At 44.7% G+C, this 25,026-nt stretch overlaps 2 protein-coding genes across 5 annotated transcripts in view; one reads left to right on the top strand and one right to left on the bottom strand.

Annotated features, from left to right (window-relative positions):
• LOC112578110 (WD repeat and coiled coil containing) overlaps positions 1-11,851 on the bottom strand; it is a 15,295-nt gene extending 3,444 nt beyond the window's left edge. Inside the window, exons 1-3 of one of the 2 annotated variants that reach the window (XM_025261474.2) lie at positions 11,712-11,851; positions 3,856-5,659; positions 1,208-1,325 (exon numbers count right to left, since the gene is read on the bottom strand). In XM_025261474.2, coding sequence (XP_025117259.2) covers positions 1,208-1,325; positions 3,856-5,640 — 1,903 coding nt within the window. In that variant the 5' untranslated portion in view covers positions 5,641-5,659; positions 11,712-11,851. The remainder of the gene's footprint in view (positions 1-1,207; positions 1,326-3,855; positions 5,660-11,711) is intronic. The other variant, XM_025261475.3, reaches the window with a different exon arrangement.
• Positions 11,725-25,026, top strand: FKBP1B (FKBP prolyl isomerase 1B). 3 transcript variants are annotated; one of them, XM_025261489.2, is made up of 4 exons: positions 11,725-11,821; positions 18,218-18,265; positions 23,267-23,379; positions 24,418-25,026. In XM_025261489.2, the coding sequence occupies exons 3-4, from the start codon at positions 23,269-23,271 to the stop codon at positions 24,544-24,546; spliced, it is 240 nt and encodes a 79-aa protein (XP_025117274.1). In that variant the 5' UTR covers positions 11,725-11,821; positions 18,218-18,265; positions 23,267-23,268; the 3' UTR covers positions 24,547-25,026. The 3 variants fall into 3 exon arrangements, with proteins under 3 accessions (XP_025117274.1, XP_006050700.1, XP_006050699.1); XM_006050638.3 differs by lacking the exon at positions 11,725-11,821 and adding an exon at positions 14,011-14,232 and having other exon boundaries at positions 24,373-24,509; XM_006050637.3 differs by lacking the exon at positions 11,725-11,821 and adding an exon at positions 14,026-14,232.

Genomic DNA, 25,026 nt, shown 5'->3' with positions numbered 1-25,026 from the left:
GAAAGAGTAACATGGAAACTTACATATGACATGGGGAGAGGGGAGGAGAGGGTGAGATGCATGGAAAGAGTAACATGGAAACTTACATATGACATGGGGAGAGGGGAGGAGAGGGTGAGATGCATGGAAAGAGTAACATGGAAACTTACATTACCATATGTAAAATAGATAGCCAACGGGAATTTGCTGTATGGCTCAGGAACCTCAAATGGGGGCTCTGTATCAATTCAGAGGGGTGGGATGGGGAGGGAGATGGGGGGAAGGTTCACAAGGGAGGGGACATATGTATACCTATGGCTGATTCATGTTGAGGTTTGACAGAAAACAACAAAGTTCTGTAAAGCAATTATCCTTCAAAAAAAAAAAAAAAAAATGACAATGCCTTTAAGAAATATTCTATGGGAATTTCCTGGTGGCCCAGTGGTTAGGATTCCAGGCTATCGCTGCTGTGGCCTGGGTTCAATCCCTGGTTGGGGAACTGAAACCCCACAAACTTCAAGGCACGGCCCAAAAAAAAGAAAGAAAACAATAAGGTTCTACTGTATAGCACAGAGAACTATATTCAGTGTTCTGTGATAAACCACAATGGGAAAGAATATTTTGAAAAAAAGAATGTAGGAACTTCCCTAGCCATCCAGTGGCAAAGACTTCTACTGCAGCGGACAAGGGTTCAATCCCTAGCTGGGGAACTAAGATCTCAGATCTCATACGGCATGTGGTGTGGCCCCAAAATTAATAAAACCAACACAATATTGTAAAGTAATTAGCCTCCAATTAAAACAAATAAATTCAAATTAAAATAAATAAATAAATAAACAAATGAAAGAATGTTTGTGTGTGCACAGAGCATCCCCCTCAACACGAAAGAAATATTTTGCCATGCTTTTTACGTTTTAATGCAACTGGTATATATGAGGTCTTCTGTCATTTCCTGCAGTTGTTACATATTGCTTTGTAACTCTATTTAGTTTTTTCATGTGTGCACTCAGGTTTTTCAACTAGGTTGTAAGTTCCGTAAGGGCAGAACCCATATTTTCCGTGTGTTTTGGCACCTATAACAGGCCTAGATATACAATAACTATTAATAATACTTTTTAACTGTCTACTGAATCACTGAATGGTTGGTACACTTCATTTCATCACCAGTGACAGTCACAAAATTGAGGGAGGGGATGTCGGGTGGAGTCGCCTTCTGAATTTTACCTACCGTGCAGCATTTCAACAAGAGAGAGGCCGAAAGTCTGTTGGACTGTGCTGAGTCTTAGCTTGCCATTGCAGAGAAGCATCATTCTTTTTTCAACAACAGGATGTACAAAATGAGATTTCTTCAAAAATACAGATAAAAATTGTTAAACTGATTGCAGAAGCAATGGGGTTAACATTTCCTAAGAATAGAATGTACAGTTTAAAAAATTCTTATCTATTACCACTCTCAACTTCAGTGTTAAATAAGGAGCTTTTTGCTGCATTATTTTGCACAACTAAAGAATCAGACAACACTCAACCCCAAATTTCCTTTTGCTCTGTTCCTCCCCAAGGTTATGTCTTTATCTTTAGGAATTGGTTTTTCTAGGATGAGACTAATAGCATTATAGGATGACGGATGGCAGCCTGAGAAAGATACAATCAGATGGTAAGGAAAAACCGCTCAGCTGTTTTAGAAACAGGCATACCTCAGAGATATTGCAGGTTTTGGTTCCAGGCCACTGAAATAAAATGAGTGTCACAATAAAGTGAGCCACATGAAGTTTTTTGGTTTCCTAGTGCAATGGCACCCCACTCCAGTACTCTTGCCTGGAAAATCCCATGGATGGAGGAGCCTGGTAGGCTGCAGTCCATGGGGTCGCTAAGAGTCGGATATGACTGAGCGACTTCACTTTCACTTTTCATTTTCATGCATTGGAGAAGGAAATGGCAACCCACTCCAGTGTTCTTGCCTGGAGAATCCCATGGACAGGGGAGCCTGGGGTGCTCCAGTCCATGGAGTCACAAAGAGTCACACATAACCTAGCCATGGAGGACACACAGTGCATATTCTGTAGTTAAGTATGCAACTGCATATGTCTAATAATGTACATACCTTAATTTTAAAATGCTTTATTGCTTAAAAAATGCTATCAACTGACAACAGATATATCTATATATCTTTAAACAAAGATATATAACTCCACAGTAATCAAATCAGTGTGGTATTGTTAAAGTTTTAGACAAAGACCAGTATTACAGTAGCTGCAGTAAGAAGTAACCAGAATTAGATCTCAGGATATGTAAGTTTATATATGAGAAATTTGGTAGATCAAGTTCAGTGGGATAAAGATGGATTTTTAATAATGTTGGTAGCGCAACTACTTATCTTTCATAAAATTTTAATCAATGATTAAAAACATAAATGTAAAAACTAAAAAATAATATAAGGAAACTTAGATTACTACACATCTATCAATTTCTGTAGAAAAACCTCTTGTAAACTGGTAACTCAATAGCGAAAAATGAGCAAAAGGCAATTCACACTCAACTGACCAAAAAACAGGAGGATATACTCAAATTCATTAACAGTAGTGAATTACCAGCGGCTTCCCAGGTGGCGCAGTGGTAAAGAACCTGCCTGTCGATGCAGGGGACACAAGAGACAGGGTATGATCCCTGGGTTGGGAAGATCCTCTAGAGTAGGAAATGGCAACCCACTCCAGTATTCTCACCTGCGGAATCCCATGGACAGAGGAGCCTGGCGGGCTACAGTCCATGGGGGTCACAAAGAGTCATCCACGATTAAGCATTCATCATAGCCAATAGTAAGGGAAAAACAATAAATAAAAGGGAAAAACAATAAATAAAAGTGAAATACTACTTCACATTCATCAGATTGGTGAGGATGTAAGGAAAAGGATAGTCCCATGTATTGCTGATGGGCATGTGATGATTCATTGTTTAGTAAAAAGTCTGTGAAAGGCAATCTGGCAACTCTATTAAAAGTAGAAGCATATACGTATTTTATATATATATATACACATATACATATATATATATATATATACACACACACACACACAAACACACACACACTCTTCAAATCTGCACTTCCACTTCTGGGAACCAAGCCAATAGAAATAAAAGTATGAATATAAATAGGTACATACGAGAATACTATTACAGCACTATTTGGAGAGGCTAAGAACTGAAAACCAAGTGAGTGTCCATCAACAAGGGAAGAACTGAATAAACAGAATACTTTCAGCATGAAGTAAAGAATACACCATATGACCCCATGTTTGTAAAACAATGAGAAAATCACCACCCCAACACCTATATACCTATGCATTAGGCAAAGATCTGTGTAAGATTATATGAGTACAAAGAAAAAATATGCAAGGATCCACATTAAGCTGCTAGCTAAAAGTGGATTACAGGAAGGAGAAGCAGGGCCAAGTTCAATGGGAAAGTATTCATGATAAAACAGATATTATATGAGCCCACTTAAATAATATTTTATGTTTGCATACACAGGCATACATAGATACATTAAAAAATTATAATGACTATAACCTTTCTTATAAATGGAAGAGAGCTTGCAACTGCATATAAGAAAAGGTCTTCTCAATGAAACAGCATGATTTAAGAATTTGTTTTCTAAACATAGATTGCCAGAACGAGTGCAAGAATTCATGTTTTCATACCATGCGCATGATAAAGTCATGGTGTATATTGCTATGTGAGCCTATCCAACCAACCTGAAAAGGTTTAACAACTTGCCTGAACATAACATGCCCAGCTCAGTGAAGTTCAGTTAGAACCCTACTGCCTCAACAATAAATTTCTCTTGCAGCACATACTGGCTACAGGAGCCAGAGAAGTTACCTGGCAAGTGATGTGAACATAAGGCAGATCCTGAGAGAGCGGGTACACTGGAGAGGATTTCCTCCCATTGTGCAGAAAGTCACTGAGTTCAGAAAGATGTCGCTGCACTTCACTCAAGTTCCTAGATACAACTCCCAGCTCCTTAGACAGCTGGTACGTTTCCTTTTCCCGTTCTAAGTTAGGAGGTTCTGCGGTACTGGTGTGGGCTGGTGTGCCGCTGGGTCTGGGCAGTGTTACTGACCAGTTAACAGGCCTGGCACCTAGAGTTTCTAGGAACGTGGAGCCATCACAGATGCTGGATGCCGGACTTTCTATTTCTTTAATAAGGGTTCTTCCAGGCTGTCCACTTTGACTGCTGCTATTAGCTGTGAACAAGAGCCCTGTGCTTTGGTGACAAAAATCTGGCGAAAGATCTTCAATTAGCTTTTTTATATTTGTTTTATTTATCAGAGTACTGAAAGCAGAGTTACCACTCTGGTTTTCACTCAGTGTCACTGGAGAGTCTTCTTTCAGCATTACCTCTCTAACAATCAAATGAATCATATACTGGTCAGATTTTGAAGAAGGAAGAAATGCCGAGTCCGTGGACTTTTGTCTTCCCACCAAAATTAATAGTAATTTATCTGTCAAGAAACATATGCCTTTTGGTCTTTCATTACTCTCTAACTGAATCTGCTGGATGTTTGGCATTAATAACGGAATGACAGAATAGATCAAAATTACATTAGATGTATTGGAAGCCACTGCGACTGCTTGTGCTTTAAGATTAAATGCTATTAGATCAGGAACCAGAATGCCTGGAATGATGACTTTTCTGTTGCAGGTAACCTCCTTCTCAAAGGTCAAGAGGACCAAATGTGAAGAATCCAGGCCAGTTCCTGTCAAGTAGTCTTTTTTTCTTAGACAAGTAAGAGAACTACCTTCAGATTTAAATCTGTTGAAGTGGATATGAGTTAGATCCAGAGGCTCAGAAAAGGATGACGACACTGGTATTTCAGAATCTGTTTCAGAGGAAACTGGATCAGTAACTGGTAAAGCATGCAGACAAGTGTCTTCACCACTAGGAGGAACGTCAAAAGTTCCAGAAGCATTTAACCCACAAATCTTATCCAGCGGAAGCTCAGTGGCTATAGCAATCTGTGAGTCCACAGTGGCTCTGATTGAACGCACGTAGCTGTCCACATCAAAGATGGGACAGAGGGAGCACCTGTGAAGAGTCTTCTGAGCACTGTCCCAAATGTAAGAATGCAGGCTGCTGCCTGCTGCCACCACCAGCCTCTGGCCATCCTGGGTCCAACATGCACAATGAATGAGGCCTTCGGTGCTGATGTCCACTTTGACTTGGGAACTGTCACAGTGGATGTTGTAGAACACGGAGACATCCCAAGCAGTCAACACAGTCAGGATGGCACTTTCGGGGTGCCACACACAGCCCTGGGGAAGGACAGGGCATGACTGTCTGATCTCACAGGGCTGAGACATCAGCCACTTGCTTGTCTCTGCAGGGCTAGGACACAGCTGCCACACGATGACACACTTCTTGTGCTGGACAGCGAGCAGAGTGGGTGTGTCAGCTGCACCAGGCGGGGCCCAGGACACCCCATACACGTGTTCAAATTGTCCAAGGACCGTTGAGTCCCCAAATTTGGCCTCTCCACTGTGAAGCTGTAAATTGGTCAGAACTACCCGAGTCCCATCAGTCCAAGCAAGGCCGTGAATTGGGTGTATTGCTTGATATAATGCATTCAGTCCAGTCCTGAGAAGTTTTCCTTGTCCCAACTCCATCCTTTCTGATAAAGGTTCTCTGAAATAATCAAGAAGGAAAGTTACACCATGAAAATATAACCAGACAAATCCAGACAACTGGTTTAGCCTTTCTGTGAAATGTGAGACACGGCAAACCAGAGGAAATCAGGATGACTCGACTCTTATCGAATATGCAAAAAGACAATATCCTATAAACACACCCAGCTACTATAGGAATTTGCTGGCCAAATTAGAAGGAAAGGAAGAGAATAAACATATCCAGAATGTGCCATATGTGGTGCTAGTTCAATTCAGTTCCATCGCTCAGTCGTGTCCAACTCTGCGACCCCATGAATCGCAGCACACCAGGCCTCCCTGTCCATCACCAACTCCAGGAGTTCACTCAAACTCATGTCTATCAAGTCGGTGATGTCATCCAGCCATCTCATCCTCTGTCGTCCCCTTCTCCTCCTGCCCCCAATCCCTCCCAGCATCAGTCTTTTCCAATGAGTCAACTCTTCGCATGAGGTGGCCAAAGTACTGGAGTTTCAGCTTTAGCATCAGCCCTTCCAATGAACACCCAGGACTGATCTCCTTTAGAATGGACTGGTTGGATCTCCTTGCAGTCCAAGGGACTCTCAAGAGTCTTCTCCAACACCACAGTTCAAAAGCATCTGGAATTCAACACAATCCATGTAATAGTTCAGTGAGGGTAGCACTATTATTCTTATGTGAGAGACAACAGAGCTGAAGCTCTAAAAGGTTAAGAAACTTGCCTTCCATATCTTATAACAAAACATCTTCCAGATAAATTAAAGATCCAAATGCAAAAAAATATGTAAAAAATATAAGAGATTTAAAAGAAAGACTTTTCACAGTACCATAAAAATACTCCAGCATGTATATGTATAAAGATTTACTATAGCATCTTTTATAAGAAAAAAATCTAAATGTACATCAATATGGAAATACATTAAAAAATACGGAAGCTCCATGAATAATGACACAGAAAAATCCTCCCCCAAAGCACTGAAATTCATAATATAACACATCTGGTAAGCTCCTATTTATGAAAAGAAATCCACCTCTCTATGTCTATAAACATGTGTTTGTATATATTTACATAAAGATGCAGAAAAAGATCAGAAATAACACATACCAAACTGTTCACAGTACATGCTGAGAAGGAGTGAGATGGGAAAAGAGAGACGGTGGAACAGTCTTTATTTTTGTATTTTTTGAAAAATTGTTTTTTAATAAGCATTTAGTCAAATAGTCCTTTTGTAATTGAAAAGTGAAACTAAACATTCAAATGTGAAAAAATAATTTATGAAAAGTTCTTGTGAGCCAGTTAAAAAGACAAAATTTTAAGTGGCTGAAGAATATCAACAGGCAATTTGATATTACAAAACAATTATGATGATCAATAAACACATTCTAAGTGATGTTTAATCTTAGAATGTTTAATCAAAGAATTGTCTAATCATGCAGTGTCCATCTTCACCACTCATTCTCTTCTTAACCCACTCCAAACTGATTCCATTCTCACCTCTTCTGAAACAACTCCCACCATCCCACCAGTGCTACTCATGTCACTGAATCTAATGGATATTTTTCAACCCTGCCTGGTTTACTTAGCGTCAAAGACAGAACTTGAGAAGCTGTCTTCAGACTCTAAATCCAAAGAAATATATTCTCCACCAAACTGGTAGATTTGATTTTCATTTGTCTGCATTTTTTTCTCATACCTTTTTGCTAGCTTTGCCCCTACTCTTAGAATCTTTTACCAAGACAGAAAGGTCTGTTTTACTTCTACATATGATGTCAGATTAAGTGGTTCTGCAGTAGCTTGCTAAATGGAGAAATATGTCCTCTGTCATAACTAATGAAGAAGGCTGCCATCTCAAACCCATTGGTCTTGTGTAAGATAATATATATACTTCCCTAATATCTACTTATGCACTTTTAAAAGACTCTTATTGATAAATAATGCATGATACATTTTCCTGGGCAGAGAAAATTCCTAATAGGCCAATTATAGATCAAAAGCAATTTATATGGTATGTTTTAGGCTACCCAAGTTAGTCTAATGTCATTGAGGGTGTGTGTGGCCAGGGTTAGCCCAGGGTAAGAGTTTGTGAATAAGAGAAAAACAAACTTGATAATAAAGTCACTGAAATTTTTTAGAAGAATTAATTTTAATATTTTTATCTTTAGTAACAAGAAGAAATCTGGTAAAAAATTAGAGTTACCATATGATCCTGCAATCCCCCACACACACCTGGGCATATAGCCAGAGAAAACTATAATTCAAAAAGATACAAGCAACACAATGTTCACTGCAGCACTAATTATATATACACACACATATATATAACTGAGTCACTGTGCTGTATACCTGAAACTAACATGATATTGTAAATAAATCATACTTCAATAAAACTAAAAATAAAAATGAAGGAAATTTGGCCTATATTCCTCAAACACATAACAATAATTAGTCCAGGTTCTGACCACCTCCTGCTTTTAAATAGAGTAGGATAAGGAGAAATTCTCTTCACCGCAGTCTCATCTTTTCCACAGAGCCTGTACTCTTTGAGTGTTGGCAGAATTATCTTGAGACGTCCGACTTGGACTGTAGATGTCCTACGAACTGTAGCCCACCAGGCTCCTCTGTCCATGGGATTTTCCAGGCAAGAGTACTGGTGTGGGTGGCCATTTCCTCCTTCAGGGCATCTTCCCAACCCAAGGACCAAACCCGTATCTCCGAATTGCAAGCGGATTCTTTACCTCTGAGCCACAAAGGAAGCCTGAGAAAAGTCACAGCTCCTGGTGATTTTGCATTTCTGCTCAAATATCTTTGATGTGTCTCCACAGTCTATACATATAAAAGTTCTTCCAAAATGGTTTAGCAAAGCATCAAAGGCCTTATATTTTCTGATACTGCTACACCTTTCCAACCTTATCTCTCTGATCATAAAGGGCCTGCTAAAGAATTTGGAATTTAGAGAAACCAGTACACATTCATGCAACATTGTGCAGAACAGACCTGAGAAACTAAGAAGTTGACAAGTTTAATAAGGGTCCATGGGCAGAAACAATTGCAACACCGCAAAGCAATTCACCTCCAGTTAAAAATTAATCAATTAAAAAAATTAATCAATTAATTAATTTTAAAAACGCGGGACACAGATAATGTGAATGTCAGGATGAGAAAGTGAGCCAAGCTTGTAGCTACGAGATACTTTTAAGACAACTGAAATAGATTATCAAGTGGAATGAGTGCTAAGGAAAAAAGAATTAAGGACAACATGCAAATTTTCAGCTTGGGAAATTGATGAACCATTAATCAGAGCTACAGAAGGCAGAGCATGCTTCAGAGGTAAGAACAATGTAGTGTGCAACAAGTTTAATGTGGGCTTCCCCGGTGGTTTAGCAGTAAAGAATCTGCCTGTAATGCCGGAGACACAGGAGTTGCAGGTTCAATCCCTGGGTTGGGGGGAATCCCCCGGAGGAGGACCTGGCAACCTACTCCAGTATTCTTGCCAAGAAAATCCCATGGACAGAGGAAACTGGCAGGATACAGTCCACAGGGTCGCAAAGAGTCGGACACAATTGAAGCAATTGAGCATGCATGCACGTGCTTTATTTAAGATTGCACCTTAGGCAGTCAGAGGTAAGGATTTGGGAGTCACTGTTACAGAGCTCATAGTAAAAAGATCAGAGAACCAAGAGGACAAAGGTGAAAGACCTTCAGGTGTACCTCAATTATTTTGTTATCTTTTAAAATATTTGCCTGAAGCTAACGGTATGTACACCTGTTAGTCTCTCCACCTTCAGATGATAAGGTTTCTCAAATCAGGAACCCTGGTTCCTCTACAAAATGAAAAGCTGAATGTATTCATTCAGGAGAGATAAGGCCAGAACCAGGATCTGGTGTTCAGTCTATAGCCATTTAATTCTTCTGTTTCTAATCGTTTTTAAAGACAACTCCTGGAACTTCTTTGGTGGTCCAGGGGCTAAGATTCTGCACTCCCAATGCAGGGGACCCAGGTTCAGTCCCTGGTCAAGGAACTAGATCACATGAGCTGTAACTAAGATGCAGCACAGCCAAAAAAGAAAAAAAAAAAAAAACTAAGACAACTCATAGTGACAGTCAAGGGGCTCAGGTGAATTGGAGCACTTCCAGTAAGTTTAAAGTTACATACTCCCCAACTTGTTTTTCCAAATTTACTGTGTTTTCATTATAAAATAATTCCAAGTTCTTTACACTTGTTGTTTTAAATACATAAGAAAGGTCAAAAGGACCTAGAAATTCTCATATTGAGTGAAATAAGTCAGAGAAAGACAAATTCCCATATCAGTTCAGTTCGGTTCAGCCGCTCAGTCGTGTCCAACTCTTTGTGACCCCATGAACCACAGCACGCCAGGCCTCCCTGTCCATCACCAACTCCCGGAGTCCACCCAAACCCATGTCCATCGAGTCGATGATGCCATCCAGCCATGTCATCCTCTGTTGTCCCCTTCTCCTCCTGCCCTCAATCTTTCCCAGCATCAGAGTCTTTTCCAATGAGTCAGCTCTTCGCGTCAGGTGGCCAAAGTATTGGAGTTTCAGCCTCAACATCAGTCTTTCCAATGAACATCCAGGACTGATCTCCTTTAGGAATATGACATTGCTTATATGTAAAATCTTTAAAAATGGTACAAATGAGCTTATTTACAAAACAGAAATAGAGTCACACATGTAGAAAACAAACTTGTGGTTACCAGGGAGGAAAGAGGGGGTAAACAGGGAGACTGGGATTGACATACACACTGCTATATACAAAATAGATAACTAATAAGGACCTACTGTACAGTATGAGCCTTCCCTGGTGGCTCAGATGGTAAAGAATCTGCCTGCCATGCAGAAGACTCAACTTCAATCCCTGGATGGGGAAGATTTTCTGGAGAAGGAAATGTCAACCCATTCCAATATTCTTGCCTGGGAGGCTACAGTCCATGGGGCCACAAAAGACTCCTCAAAACGTAGAAACTGAACAACTGTATAGCACAGAGAAGTATTCTCAACACTCTGAAATCACTTAATTGAGAAAAGAACCTTAAAAAGGGTGGCTATATGTGTATGTATAACTGATGCACTTGCTGTATAGCAGAAACTAACAAACATTTTAAATCGACTATAGTCCAATATATATTTTTTTAAAGGTCAAAAGGTAAATTCACACACACACACACACACTCAAATTCAACGAAAGAAAATTATGACTGCAACCTTTCAGGCATTTTTCTATGCAGTTGATGTTAAACTTTTTCACTCATACTGCACCATTTCATTGGAGAAGGCGATGGCACCCCACTCCAGAACTCTTGCCTGGAGAATCCCACGAATGGAGGAGCCTGGTAGGCTGAAGTCCATGGGGTCGCGAAGAGTCGGACACGACTGAGCTACCTCACTTTCACTTTTCACTTTCATGCATTGGAGAAGGAAATGGCAACCCACTCCAGTGTTCTTGCATGGAGAATCCCAGGGACGGGGGAGCCTGGTGGGCTGCCGTCTATGGGGTCGCACAGAGTCGGACATGACTGAAGCAACTTAGCAGCAGCAGCAGCAGCAGCAGCACCATTTCATACCACGATTTTTTCGCTTCACATTATATTAGGATTTTACCCATGTTATTTAAAAGCTTTATAAATTACTTTTAGAAGCTACTTCATACCACTTTTCCTCACTGTTGAGAAAGTGCCATAATTTTTCCTCACTGGTGAGATACCTGGTTATAGCCAACTTTATCTTTTTACAAATACCAGTGGGATAAAGGTATTTATGCATAAAGCATGTTTATTTTGAATGGCTTCCTTAGGATATATTCCCAGAAGCGTCACTCGTGAGGCACAAGTAATATATTCTCTAGTTTAAACCCACCCCCTGCTCGTCCGCATCCGCCAGCCCTCTCACATGGCCCCCCTCCATTCTAGCCATCTTCTCCGCACACCTGTAACCCTTCCTCTAATCCGCGTCTGCCAAAGTGCAGATCCCTCCACTTCCGTCCCCGCCCACCTGGCCTCCCCTACAGCGGCCAGGCCGGAAAGCAGTAGAGACTAAATACCTTTGGTCTCACTGCCCCACAGAAAATCAGTTTCCCGCGGCCTCCGGAGCTCACAGACCTCGGATCCGAAGTCCCAAGCAGATTCCGGAAGCATCGGTTCCCAGAGCCCGGTAGGTGAGCCGGGCTGTACAAGCTCGGCAATTCCCCCTGCCTATTGGCTATTGTTTGTGTCCCGTTATGAGACAGTCCTTCCCATTGGCCAATAAGCTCGAGCTTTGCCGCACAGACCTCTGGGAGTTGTATTCCGCCTGAAACGCCATCGAAGGTAACACTGCTATTGATACCGTTCCTCACTTGAGAGGTTTAGCGCTTCCCCCCGCATCTTTTCGGTCTTCGTAGTCTAAGAAGGAGTCTGGGAGCCCTAGAATCAACACGGTTTCTTAGCTTTTCAGGGAAGCAGCGGGGAGGGGGAGGTAGAGAAGGAGTTGAAAACCTCTTTAAAATCTCAGAAAAATGTTCTCCATACACAAAATAGGGTGAATGTAACTGACTCTGCTCCATGGACCTGCCCTAATTACAAACCGCTATTCTACACTTACCCCAAAAGTGCCTGCCCATAGCTACAACTCACTAGGCTTAAAGCCAGCTATACCCCTGCCAGATTCTGGGCCACGCCTTGGGGCAGCTCATGGGGAATTTCAGATCCTGACCCTCACAATAGTTGATCATGTTTGTTGAACACACAGCCAGCCCTCCTTCTGATAATCTGAAGTCCGTGCCTTGACCATCCGGGAGGAGAGGGGAGTGCGGAAGTGATGCGGTAGTGGAGAAGTAACACCTCTAGAGCTCGCTCTTCTTTGCTCAGGCTTTTCTTCCCATGCCTGTCTTCCTGCTCCACTTGTCAGAACCATACCTTCGTATCAATTTTTGCATCAATGCATGAAGAGAGAGAAAAAATTGAAAGTTCCGTTCATTTTTCAAATGCTTACCTCCTCCAAAAAATACCTTTTTAGATTCCTGGGTCTCCTTTGGAAGGAGGTGAAGGGTCTGGTAGAAATCATTCATTCATTCATTCATTCATCCCACAACTTAAATCACTCCAGGCGGTAACTGTTCGTGTCCTCATCACAGCCTGGATTCCTCCAGGACAACGATTCTGTCTTAATTCGGTTGGTATCCCCAGGGTGCAGTTCTCTGCCTTGAAAGGCTGGAGGCCACCTGTGCCTACCTAAGAACTATGCAGGATGGAGTATAGGGGTGTAGGTGGGTGGGGGAGAGTCAGTAATTACTGGTTTATTTTCCACCCACCCCTTCCACCACCCCCACAACTTGCCCCTACAGATTCCAACAGCCTAGCTGGGGTAGGTACCTCCCTGGTGCTTCCATGACGTTCTGAACTCTATGGCAGTGAGTGCAGTTAATTAAAGTGTTGGTTTAGTTGCTGGCCCTCTCCACCTACCTGTGAGACCAAGTTGACTGCTCCCCCTACCCACCCCCAGCTTAACACAGAGCTGTTGTTCAGTTGCTCAATGGTGTCCCATGTTTTGCAACCCCATGGACTGCAGCACTCCAGACTTCCCTGTCCATCTCCCAGAGCTCAGAGCTTGCTCAAGCTCATATCCATTCTGTCGGTGATGCCATCCAACCATAATGTCCTCTGTCGTCCCCTTTTCCTCCTGTCTTCAATCTTTCCCAGCTGGTAAAGAATCCGCCTGCAATGCGGGAGACCCGGGTTCGATCCCTAGGTTGGGACGATCCCCTGGAGAAGGGAAAGGCTTCCCATTCCAGTACTGTGGCCTAGAGAATTCCATGGACTATACAGTCTATGGAGTCGCAAAAAGTCTGACAACTTTCACTCACTCAATCTTTCCCAGCATCAGGGTCGTTTTCAATGAGTCAGTTCTTCACATGAGTGGCCAAAGTATTGGAGCTTCAGTTTCAGCATCAGTCCTTCCGATGAATATTCAGGCTTGATTTCCTTTAGGATTGACTGGCTTGATCTCCTTGCAGTCCAAGGGACTCTCAAGAGCCTTCTCCAGCACCACAGTTAAGCATGAATTCTTCAAGGCTCAACCTTCTTTTATGGTCCAACTCTCGCATACATACATGACTACTGGAAAAACTATAGCTTTGACTGTAGTAGGTGCTACATAAATGTGTTGACGGATGGATGGAGGGAGGGAGGGAGGGAGAGAGGGAGGGACAGATGGGTGGGTAGATGCACTAGTGTCTGCATGCCTTCCTCAACATCTTCCCCAATCAGTGGGTTAATGATCCTTAGCCTGGTCAAGCTCTGGAGCAGTCGCTTCAGGGTCGCTCCCCCCCGGGCCCCGCCCCGGTCGACCCCACCTTTCCGCGCCGCTCCGCCCCGACGCTCCCTTCCCCGTGGCCCCTCCCTGCGCAGGTCCCGACTCCAGCCGCACCTCCTCCGACTCTGCAGTGGCGGCGGGGAGGCGAGCCGGAGTGCCAGCGGGCCAGGGCCGGAGCCGAGCCGGGGTCGGGGCAGCAGCGGGGACCCTCGGAGGCGGGGCCAGTGGGACCGCGATGGGCGTGGAGATCGAGACCATCTCCCCGGGAGACGGTACCGGGTGGCGGGGCAGGGGGAGGAGGAGGGGTCTCGGGGCGGAGCCCGGTGGGGGGGTCCGATTCCGAGGTGGCGCGGAGGGGTGCTGAACAGGGGGAGCGGGCCTAGGATGGGGGCAGCCGGAGATGACCCGACATGGGATTTTTGGGGGTTCTAGCAGACATCCTTCGCCATCCCCACTCCGCGCTTGCTCACCTAGAGGAACGAAGGCGGAGGCTGGGAGGCTGGGGTCTGCGGCCCGCCACCGCCCCGGGCGCCTCCGGCTGGCGCTGCTGCGGCTGGAAACGCTCGGTTATCCGCTGCTGCTGATTTCCTAGGGCCGGGTTACACCTCTGCTTTCCCTGCCTTGCTGGGTGAGCTCTAGGAAACGGGGGAAAGAGATGCTTTGGGGTCTCTTCTGCTCGGGGCAGCCCCCTTCTAACGCACCCGCTTCCGGGCCTCTGATCGGGCGGCCCCCCGCGATCTGGGCGGTGAGACGCTGTAGGGACCGAGCCAGTCTGGAAAAGGCGGAGCACTTCCTCCACTGCCTCTGCATCTTGCTTTATGCTCCCTGCCCGACTCAGCCTCTCTGTCCACTCCCACGGCTTTCATGAGCGGCTGAAACCGATGGCCCCCAAACTTAAGCGTCCAGCCCAGGCCTCGGATTTGAGTTCACGGTGGTCCGTTTATCCAGCCGCTGCTCAGCCTCTACCTGGAAGTCCCACGGATTCCTCAAAGTCAGCGAGTCCAAAACAGAACTCCTGCTCCTGGTCTTCCCCACTCCCAGGCGCTCCCCTGTGTTCCCTTGCTTCCTGCCTTGGGTTGGCACCCGACACTTTCCCAAGCCAGGCATCCCAAGCATCACCCTTGTGTAATTGAGTTTGGATGTGCCAGGAGTAGCTTTCTCCATTTCTTAAACCAACCTTAATACAGACTGGACCCCACATTTCTGCAGGATTTGACAGGCAAACTGCATGTCAGGCAGTGTTGACACTCCCCAACCCCAGGAAATTGGAGGGACTCTTGGCTCCTGGCCACCCTCCTCATTTAAAAGCAGTGGTCCCTAGGAGTTCCAGCCAGGACCTTGGATCACTCCAGAGGTACAGGCTTCTTTTTCTATGCTGGGAACCTCTGTACTGGGTGCCAGGAAGTATCTCCCTGAGGTCTTTTTACCTCCTCTGCCCTCCCCCACCCAGGGCACTGCCTTAGAATTCTGCCAGGGGCCTCCAGGCCTCTTCTCCCTCCCCTGGCTCAAAGAAGCCTTTAGAGTGTTCTCTCCTTATCCTCCCTCCCTGGCTAGGGACAAGGGGCTTTTCTCTTGAAGCAGATCAGATTTTTAGGGAAAGCCTGGAGGAACTTTCCAGGTGGCACTAGTGGTAAAGAATCCACCTGTCAATGCAAGGAGACATAAGAGAACTGGGTTCGATCTCTGGGTTAGGAAGATCCTCTGGAGGAGGAAATGGCAACCCACTCCAGTATTCTTGCCTGGAGAATCCCATGGATGGGCTACCGTCCTTCGGGTCGCAAAGTGTCAGACATGACTGAAGTGACTTGGCGCAGAGGAACTTTGGCTTTCTGCTTTTACTTCAGTCTAAACCCCCAAGTCAAGGAAGCACAGAAGGGCCAGCTACCATGCTGTAACCCAGAGTGGGAGAATGCACCAATTAATATTTCAATAACGATGCTGCTGTGCTGAGGATGTCTGTCTTGGTCAAGCCTACAACAAATCCTGCCTACTTCTCCTGCTGAGTATCTTGAAGACTCCATCTCCTCAGCCTCTGCCCTAGTTCCAGCCACCATCATCTCTCACCTGGATTTCCGCAGTCTCTAAACTGGTCTTCCCACCTCCAGTCTCACCTCCTGGCCTTCCATCTGGCCTCCCACCTCACCCTCACGGTTTTCTCCACCACAGTCTGTGCACTCTTTAAAATGCATATCTGATCATGCCCCTCTCTGGGCATAAAATGTTTTAAGAAATCCTCCTTTTTCTCCAGGCAGACAGATATAGCCTTCTGTCACCTTCCACACTGGAGCCTCATCTCTCACTAGCAGTCCCTATCCCTACCACCAACTTTTCTCTGGCTTTATCGAGCTGTCTGCAAGTTGTTAAACACACCAGCCATTCAGCAAATATTTATTGAGCTTATACTGTGTGCTAGACCTTAAGGTTACAGCAGGAAACCAGACAGGCTCCCATTACTGCGTGACTCGAAGCCTTTGAACATGTGGTTCACTCTTCCCAAATTATTTCCCTTACTTCCTCTGGCAAGTTACTCATCTTTTAAGACCCAGTTTAACCATTATCTCCTCTCCAATACTTTCCCTGACACTAGTTAGTTGCTCCCTCTCTGGGGCCTCATCTACATGTTGGCTCAGCTGTTCACCCTCCCAAGGCTTTGTTATCCAGTCCCATGGCCTTTAGATCCCACCCAAATTTATAGCTCCAGTGCAGACTCTCCATCTGCCTACTTGCAGTACAAGCTCATATGTCTTAATAGTATCTCAAGATTGCCACCTGCACAAATCTGTGCCTCGTCAGTCTTCCCCATCTCAGGAATCAGCTCCTCCAGCCTTCCAGTCACCCACCCTAAAACCTTAACATCATGCTTCTCCCACATCCTGGATCCCCTTCTCCATGCCATTAGCATGTCCTGTCAGCTCCAATTCCAAAATATATCTCCCATCTATTTTACTCTCTTCTCTGCTGCCAACCACTTTAATTCAAGCCATCATTGATTTTCTGTCTGGATTATTGCAACAGGCGCCTAACTGTCCATCCTACACAGAGCAGCCAGAGTGATCTTATAAAATCTTAATTCAGATTATGTCATTCTCTTGCTTAAAGCCCTCCCATGCCTTCTTGTTGCACTTAAAGAATTTGCAGAATTAAATCCGGCTCTGCAGGCCCTGTATGATCTGGCTCTTTCCCACTTGTCTCCACCTCCTTCCCTTCTTTCCAGTCATCTAGGCTCCTTTCATTCTGTAAATGCATTGATCCTTTCCTGCTTCATGGTTTATGCACTGCCGGCTGCTTCTTCCCGCAGTGCTTTTCCCAGTGTGTTCCTCATCCTTCAAGTCTCAGTTCAAATGTCATGTCCTCTGAGAGGCTGTCCTGGACCAGCCATTCTGAAATGACCTGTCCCACTGTATGTCTCTGCAATTCATCATTGTGTTTATTTTCTTTAGAGAACTTATCACAATCTATATTGTCTTGTTTAGTGGAGTATTGTTTGTCTCCCGCCATTAGAATGTAAATTCCAAAAGAGTAGCGATCTTGTCTGGTCTGTGTAACTCACTGGTGTATCCTGAGATCAGGCCTTACACAGAGCAGGTATTTAGTAAATATTTGTGAATGATTCTGTTTATTCAGAATCATCGGGCTTCCCTGATAGCTCAGTTGGTAAAGAATCTGCCTCCAATGCAGGAGACCCCGGTTCAATTCCTGGGTCAGGAAGATCCGCTGGAGAATGGAAAGGCTACCCACTCCAGTATTCTCGCCTGCAGAATACCATGGATTGTATAGTCCATGAGATCGCAAAGAGTCGGACATGACTGAGTGACTTTCACTGTTTATTCATCCTTGTGCAGTCGTCACCCTGCCTTATAATCTATTATTTATGCATCTATTTCCCTGACCTCATTGTGAGTTCATAGATTGCTCTGTGTCTCTGGAATCTAGTCCAGGCCTGCCAGATAGTAGGCTGTCAGGTTTGTGGAATGGATGGAGGAAAGTAAAAAGAGCAATCAAAGAAAGGGAAACAACCGGGAGAGAGCGAAGTTGTGGAACCCAAGGAAATAATGTTCAGATCAAGGCCAGAGAAGTGAAGTCGCTCATCATAGCCACTGGCTCATACAAAGCACAGAGCCAGAACTGGAGCCATGGGCTTCTCCGTGGTATGGAGGGGAATGTGGGCCAGAGCTCTTGGTCACAAGTCACACCTGAATGTCCCCGGTGACTTTTCCCAATTTGCTGTTCATTCCTGATCTTTGTGTCTCCTTGCAGGAAGGACATTCCCCAAGAAGGGCCAGACGTGCGTGGTGCACTACACAGGTAGGCTTCACCCCTTACCCTCTCATCCAAACCTGCCCCTCTGCAGGCAGGTCTCTACTCTGATACCTCTCCAGAGGTATCTGCTCCCCTGGAATAGGCTGAAACCCCAGGGTAGCCAAGTCTTCCACTGACCAGCCATCCCCATCTCCCCCAGCCAGCCTTGAGGGAATGAGAAAGGGCAGTGCCAAGGTTAATCCCTCCCCTCTTCTACCAGCAAGAGCCACCATGGTACCAGCCTCTGACAAATTCAGCCATCTCCATTTCCCTTCTGTCTGTTGCAGGCAGGATGGAGCCTTGGCCCCCCTGGTTCTGTCTGAAAGTTGGAAATTCCTCTTATAGCTCTCAGAGTCCTGACCCCCCTGCAGACTTCCTTTTCATCCTACAGTGTTATGAAAAAAGTGAAGTCTTGGCTTCCTCAGAATCCCCTTTCTTTTGGGGGAAATAGACTATTCCGTCTACTCTTCCTGATCACTTACTGTGTACAAGAGGTGTGCTGATCAGTGGGGACACAAGCATGAAACAAGAGGATCCCTACCTTCACCAGGGTTGTGGGCATGGGGGAGGGCAGTGCCTGTGGTGCTGTGGGAGCAGAGGAGGGCCCACATCTCTGCTGAGCCCTCATGGATGATCTGGACTGGAAGGCCAGGTGGACTGAGGAACATTCTAGATGGAGTTCCTGAGGACTTCTGGCTGAAGATTGATGAGCAGATGTTTGTTCCAAGGGGGGTGCAGGGGGAGTGCTCTGCCTTGTGACCTTCTTCCCAATGTGGTGAACTTGGTGACAGCCACTTCGCAGACAGCAAGCCCAGTTTAATTCCTAGGATAGAGTCAGATGGGGGCCATTTTTAGCAGTTCTCTGGGCCAGTGTGAAGTGCCAGGTTAATTCTAGGCAGACAGTGTGGGTATTTCTCAACAGCTGTGCTGCCGGTGGCTGACGTCAGTGGGCTGGAGCTGTGTTTCATCTCCCGGTGATGTGTCCTAATTACCATGAGCCTTCTGGGGCCTCTGACCTGTGTAATTGATTTATCTGTTCTACATGTTGCAGACAGACTGGTACTTATCAAGTTACCGAAACCACAACATCCTTTTGTAAAGACTTTTCACAATACATGCAGACAGGAGGCAATGTGCATTAAAGACTAACATTAGACATGGGCAGGTCTGGTTCTGGGGAGGGACTGTCTCATCAAACCCAGTCGGAGACTGGGAATTTTTGGTAAACTGTATTATATGTAAATACACTAGAGAATATAACTCTAAGATGTACAGCTTGATGAAATTTTTCAAAAGTGATCACACTTATGTAACCACCCCCCAGATCAACAGACCTTTCCAGCACCTCCTGGTCTGTCCCCTATGCCTCCTCCCAGTCATTCACTCGTGCATACTAAGTTGCTTCAGTCATGTCGGACTCTTTGCGACTGTATGGACTGTAGCCCACTAAACTCCTCTGTCCATGGGGTTCTCCAGGCAAGAATACTGGTGTGGGTTGCCAGGCCCTCCTCCAGGGTATCTTCCCAACCCAGGGTTCAAACCCATGTCTCTTACGTCTCCTGCATCTCCTGCATTGGCAGGGGGTTCTTTACCACTGGTGCCACCTGGGAACCCACCCCGCCAGTCATTACATCTCCCTAAAGGTAACTAGCATTCTAACTTTTTGTCCCTATGGATTGGTTTCATCTCATAGAGCACGTACTCTTTTGTTTTGGGGTTATTTCACTCATTAGGTCTCTTATTTCACTTTTTATGTGCATGAGATTTATCCAGGAGTTTGCTCTTTTTATTCCTGTACAGGTCATTTTGTGAATATATTGCAATTTATCCTTTCTACAGTTGATGAACATTTGGATTGTTAGTTTTTAGACATTATGAATGGTGTTGCTTTGAACGGAGAAGGCAATGGCACCCCACTCCAGTACTCTTGCCTGGAAAATCCCATGGATGGAGGAGCCTGGAAGGCTGCAGTCCATGGGGTCGCTGAGGGTCAGACACGACTGAGCAACTTCAGTTTCACTTTTCATTTTCAGGCATTGGAGAAGGAATGGCAACCCACTCCAGTGTTCTTGCCTGGAGAATCTCAGGGACGGAGGAGCCTGGTGGGCTGCCCTCTATGGGGTAGCACAGAGTCAGACACGACTGAAGTGACTTAGCAGTAGCAGTTGCTTTGAAGAGTCTTGTAGATGTTTCCTGGTGCACATATGTAGACAACCTGGTTGGCTAAACGTAGGAGTGGAATTGCTGGGGCACAGGGTTATACCTGCTCAGAGGCAGCAGATCCTGCTGAATAGCTTTCCAAAGTAGTTGTGCCAGTTTCCACTGCCACCAGCCATGTCTGAGCATTCCAGTTCTCTGGCATCCTCATCACCGCTTGGTATCGTCAGGTTTTAGTTTTGATTTTGGCCCTCTCTGGTGGCCTCCCAGGGTATCTCCTTGTGGTTTTGATTTGCAAAGGCCTGATGGTTAAGGAAGTTGAGTACCCTTTCATGTGCTTCCTGGTCATTTGGATGTCCTCTGTAGTTCACCTAAATTTTGTCCACTTAAGAAAAAATTAGGTTGTCTGTCTTTATCTTATTGATCTGTAGGAATTCATTTGTATTCTGGATTTGAGTCCTTTGTTGGATATATCTATTCCAAACATCTCCTATTCCAAAACATCTGTTTTTATTTACTCCTTTATTGGCATCCTTTGAGCAGATTTCTTTTTTTTTTAATTTTTATTTATTTATTTGGCTGCAGTGGGTCTTAATTGCAGCATGTGAGACCCTCTTTGTTGCAGCATGCAGGATCTTTTTAAAAACATAGATTTATTTATTTGGCTATGCTGGGTCTTCATTGCAGCACATGAGATCCTTTAGCTGTGGCATGCAGGATCCTAGTTCCCTGACCTGGGTTCGAACCCAGGCTCCCGACATTAGGAGCACAGAGTCTCAGCCACTGGACCACTTCCAATGGGAAGTCCCATTTTGAACAGAATTCTTAATTTTAATGAAGTTCTACATATGAATCTTTTCTTTTGCAGTTAGTAATTTTGTGTTCAGAAATCTTTGTCTATCCTAGGTGATGAAGCTTGTTTCATAGAAGCTTTATTATTTTATCTTTCATATTTAGGCCTGTGATTCATCTGGAGTTGGTTTTTATGTGTGGGTGAATTAGGGGTTCACTTTGACGGTTCATTTTCCCTCATATGTATATACAGTCAATCAGCAACATTAATTAAAAAAAAAAAAACCCACCCTTTGTCCATTACATTTCCATGGCACTCTTGTTAAATCCAGCCACCATGTGTCTGTGGTGTCTGTTTCTGGACTGCATGGTTTTGACTGAACCTGCTGCAGTAGATAAAAGTTTATGGTCTGAAGTGGTTTAAGTCATATGAAACCTGAGGATTATGGGGAATGAGAAAATCAGTCTTTAAATGGAGGGTGTGAATATATGAGCGTGTGTATGTGCATATCCATATGTGTACGGTACAAGTTTGTGTCTGTGTGACTGTATTATATCTATGTATCTAAATATTTTCTTAGCATCTGTTTGGCCATCAGGGTTTTCTTCTGAGTGCATGTGCATAAATGTATGTGAGCATGCATGCACATCTCTGAATATCTTAGCAACCTGTGTGTATGCTTGAGTTTGTATTTGATCTCGTATATTTGATACAGAAGTATCCATCTGTGTGTGTCTCTGTGTAGCAATAGGGTTTTCTTCTTTGCCTGATTTAGTACCCAGGGAAAGAGCCCAATTTATTCTGCCCAGAAAATAGGTAAATAAGAATGTCTCTTGTATACATTTATATTGTAGGAATTAGGATGTGGAATCACAGATACTTAGACACTAGACCTTTCATGTGAAACATGGCAAATCTGAGATCAGAGAGAAAGTGATCTGCCTAAGTTCACACAGTGAGTTAGTGCCAAAGTGAAGTCAGAATCCAGTCTCTGAATTTACAAGCTAGATCTTTCTCTGGTCCCAGATTGCCTTCTGTTGTGGTCCAGGGGCCATGAGAAGAAGACGTGAAATAGTATCCTTTGCAGAATGTCTAATATTTGAGCTAGAGGCACCAGTAAGAACAGAAAACAGAAAAGCAGCTCTTGTTTCTTAGGCAGCTGGACTGAGACAACACATGTATGTACATCAAGAATGACAAGATATCTGCAGCTGGAGGCTGAGGGATGCTTCAGTCTGCTAAGAAAACACTCAGGGTGTCCTGAGTTCACACAGTCCTTTTGTAATACGTCTGGAGGCTGCCCCTGACTGGCTGGGTCACTTTACACTGTTCACTGCAATAAAGGATGATATGACCTTTGAGTTTTGTGTAGAGGGGGAACCTTGAGAATATCAGGTGAGGACTCAACCTGAAACTGAAATGCCTGGGAAAACAGACTGTCAGGCTAAGGAAGGTGCATAAAAAAGTTGCAATGTGCAGAAGTACTTGAGAAAGGTCTGACCTAAATAGGAAAGGGAAGGGGAGAAGGGGAGGACAGAGAGAAGGTTGTCAGGCAGGCAGTAGCTAGATTTTAAAGTACCTGGATACAATGTAGACATTCGGATTCTCCCTCAGGGAAGTTATAGAAGCAAGGGAATGATAGGATCAGGCACGTGTGCGCCTGCATGCGTGCACGTGTGTGTGTGTGTGTATGTGTGTGTTTTAAACCATTCTGGGTGCAGTGTGGAAAAGGGAATGGAGGAGTAAAAGCAGAGCAACAAGGCTTGTTAGAGTTGGTTCCTGTCCACAGGTGAGGTGTGATAGTGGGTTGATGAGACCACAGGGTGGTGGTGGTAATAAAAGTAGAGAAAATAGCTGGACTTCAAAGATATGTACCATTTGGTGATTGGCGGGATGTGGAAGTATCCAGGTTTCTTGCTTAGTCAATGGGATGGATAGGGAGGACAGGAAGACAGCAGGTTTGTACAGAATAGGAATTCCATACTAGACATGTTGAACCTGACATGGGAGTTATCTCACGACCACAGCTCTTTCCCACCCTATCCTTGCTTTCATAGGAATGCTTCAAAATGGCAAGAAATTCGATTCATCCAGAGACAGAAACAAGCCTTTCAAGTTCAGAATTGGCAAACAGGAAGTCATCAAGGGTTTTGAAGAAGGCGCAGCCCAGGTAAGAAGAGGATCCTTGTTAAGGGGGGTTTGAGCAGCTGGGGGTCTGGGCTCTGCACTCTGCCCTCCACCCTCCCCCATCACAGACCACCACTGCTTTGACTCCACTGCCAGGGCTTGGCAATGCCACCTAGTTTCAGTCCTGGCTTTGTGTCCCCAGCCCTTTTGTTGCCTGTCACTTCGGGCTGTCTTCCCAAGCACATCCCTCCAGTTCTGAGCAAGCCTATGAGCTACTAGCTGTTCAGGACTGAAACAGCAGAAGAGGTGGGGTAGGCTACTGTGTTTAGGGGTTTTTTTAACTTTAAAAAAAAAAGCGCCAATTTCAGACTTGCAAAAATATTATATATGAGTAGAGTTCTCGTATACTCTTTACCTAGCTTCCCTAAACATTAATGTTTTACGTAACCATAGTACCGTGAACAAAACCAGGACATTAACATTGATACAATGCTATTGGCCAATCTGTTCAAATTTTTGAATCAGTTACTCAAAATTTAAAAATTGATTATTCAAATTTCACCAGTTGTCCCACTAATGCCAGACAAATCCTTGAGGACTGCTGTGATGAGCCCTGGTTCAGGCTCTTCTTCCTTCCTCTATGAAGTCATGTGATGTTCCTTGCTGTGCCTTCTAATCTCTTAATCTAATGACTTGGTCCTAGCACCTACATGAGTATATACATGCATATATGGTCTTTACACATCCTCTTTAGGGTTCTTTGAAAGAAGGAAAAATCATGAACAGATTGAAGTGTTGAGGGCACTCTAATTGAATAACCAGCATTGTTTGCTGGATCAATGAATTTGAGACTACAGTGTTGAAGTTACTGTCCGTAGTTATGTCTCTGCTAGTCTGACGTGCAATCTGCCTTGGTTACAACTCTTAGCATCACTTCAGTGTGCCACATATAAAATTCATCTCAGATCTTCAGGGTTACCATGAGGATGGTTTGGGAAAATGACATAGTTACCTTACTTTTTTCTTTTAAATCAAGCTGGGTCCTCTTTCTCCTCTCCCCATCTGCCCCCATCCCTGCTAGATGAGCTTGGGGCAGAGGGCGAAGCTGACCTGCACTCCCGATGTGGCATATGGAGCCACAGGCCACCCCGGTGTCATCCCTCCCAATGCCACCCTCATCTTTGACGTGGAGCTGCTCAACCTAGAGTGAAGGCAGGAAGGAACTGAAGGTGGCTGGAGATGGCTGCTGCTCACCCTCCTAGCCTGCTCGGCCACTGGGACGGCTCCTCCTGCTTGGGGCTCTTGATCAGTGCGCTAACCTCACTGTCCCATGGCATTATCCATTCTCTCTGCCCAAGTTGCTCTGTCTGTGTTCCATCCCTGTTCACGCTAATCTTTGCTTGAGGAAACTTCGGTTGCAGATTGAAATGTTTCCGGTTGTGCATTTTGCGTGATGCATGTAGCAGCCATTCTTGATCACAGAACAGATTTCTTGTTCGCACAATCTACACTGCCTTACTTTTACTTAAGCCAGACACACAAGGTGCTCAGACATGAAACGTACGTGCTGTACACAGAGGGACTTGAGCCAGTTACCTTTGCTGTCACTTTCTCTCTCGGAAGTTCTGCTGACTTAAACAATGTCCTCTTTGAAAACGGTATGTAAAATAAAGGCTCTGTGCTTGACAAA

Source organism: Bubalus bubalis, chromosome 12 (assembly GCF_019923935.1).
Source record: "Bubalus bubalis isolate 160015118507 breed Murrah chromosome 12, NDDB_SH_1, whole genome shotgun sequence".
NCBI classification, from domain to species: Eukaryota; Metazoa; Chordata; class Mammalia; order Artiodactyla; family Bovidae; genus Bubalus; species Bubalus bubalis.
Note: the sequence above shows the minus strand (reverse complement) of the source record. Positions and strands in the feature narration are given on the sequence as shown.

Bases quoted from the DNA above. Each gene is read 5' to 3' on its own strand.
- FKBP1B (XM_006050637.3), top strand. From the start codon at position 14,196: ATGGGCGTGGAGATCGAGACCATCTCCCCGGGAGACG. The intron at 14,233-18,217 runs GTACCGGGTGGC...GTCTCCTTGCAG, and splicing joins GACCATCTCCCCGGGAGACG to GAAGGACATTCCCCAAGAAG. The intron at 23,380-24,417 runs GTAAGAAGAGGA...CATCCCTGCTAG, and splicing joins TTGAAGAAGGCGCAGCCCAG to ATGAGCTTGGGGCAGAGGGC.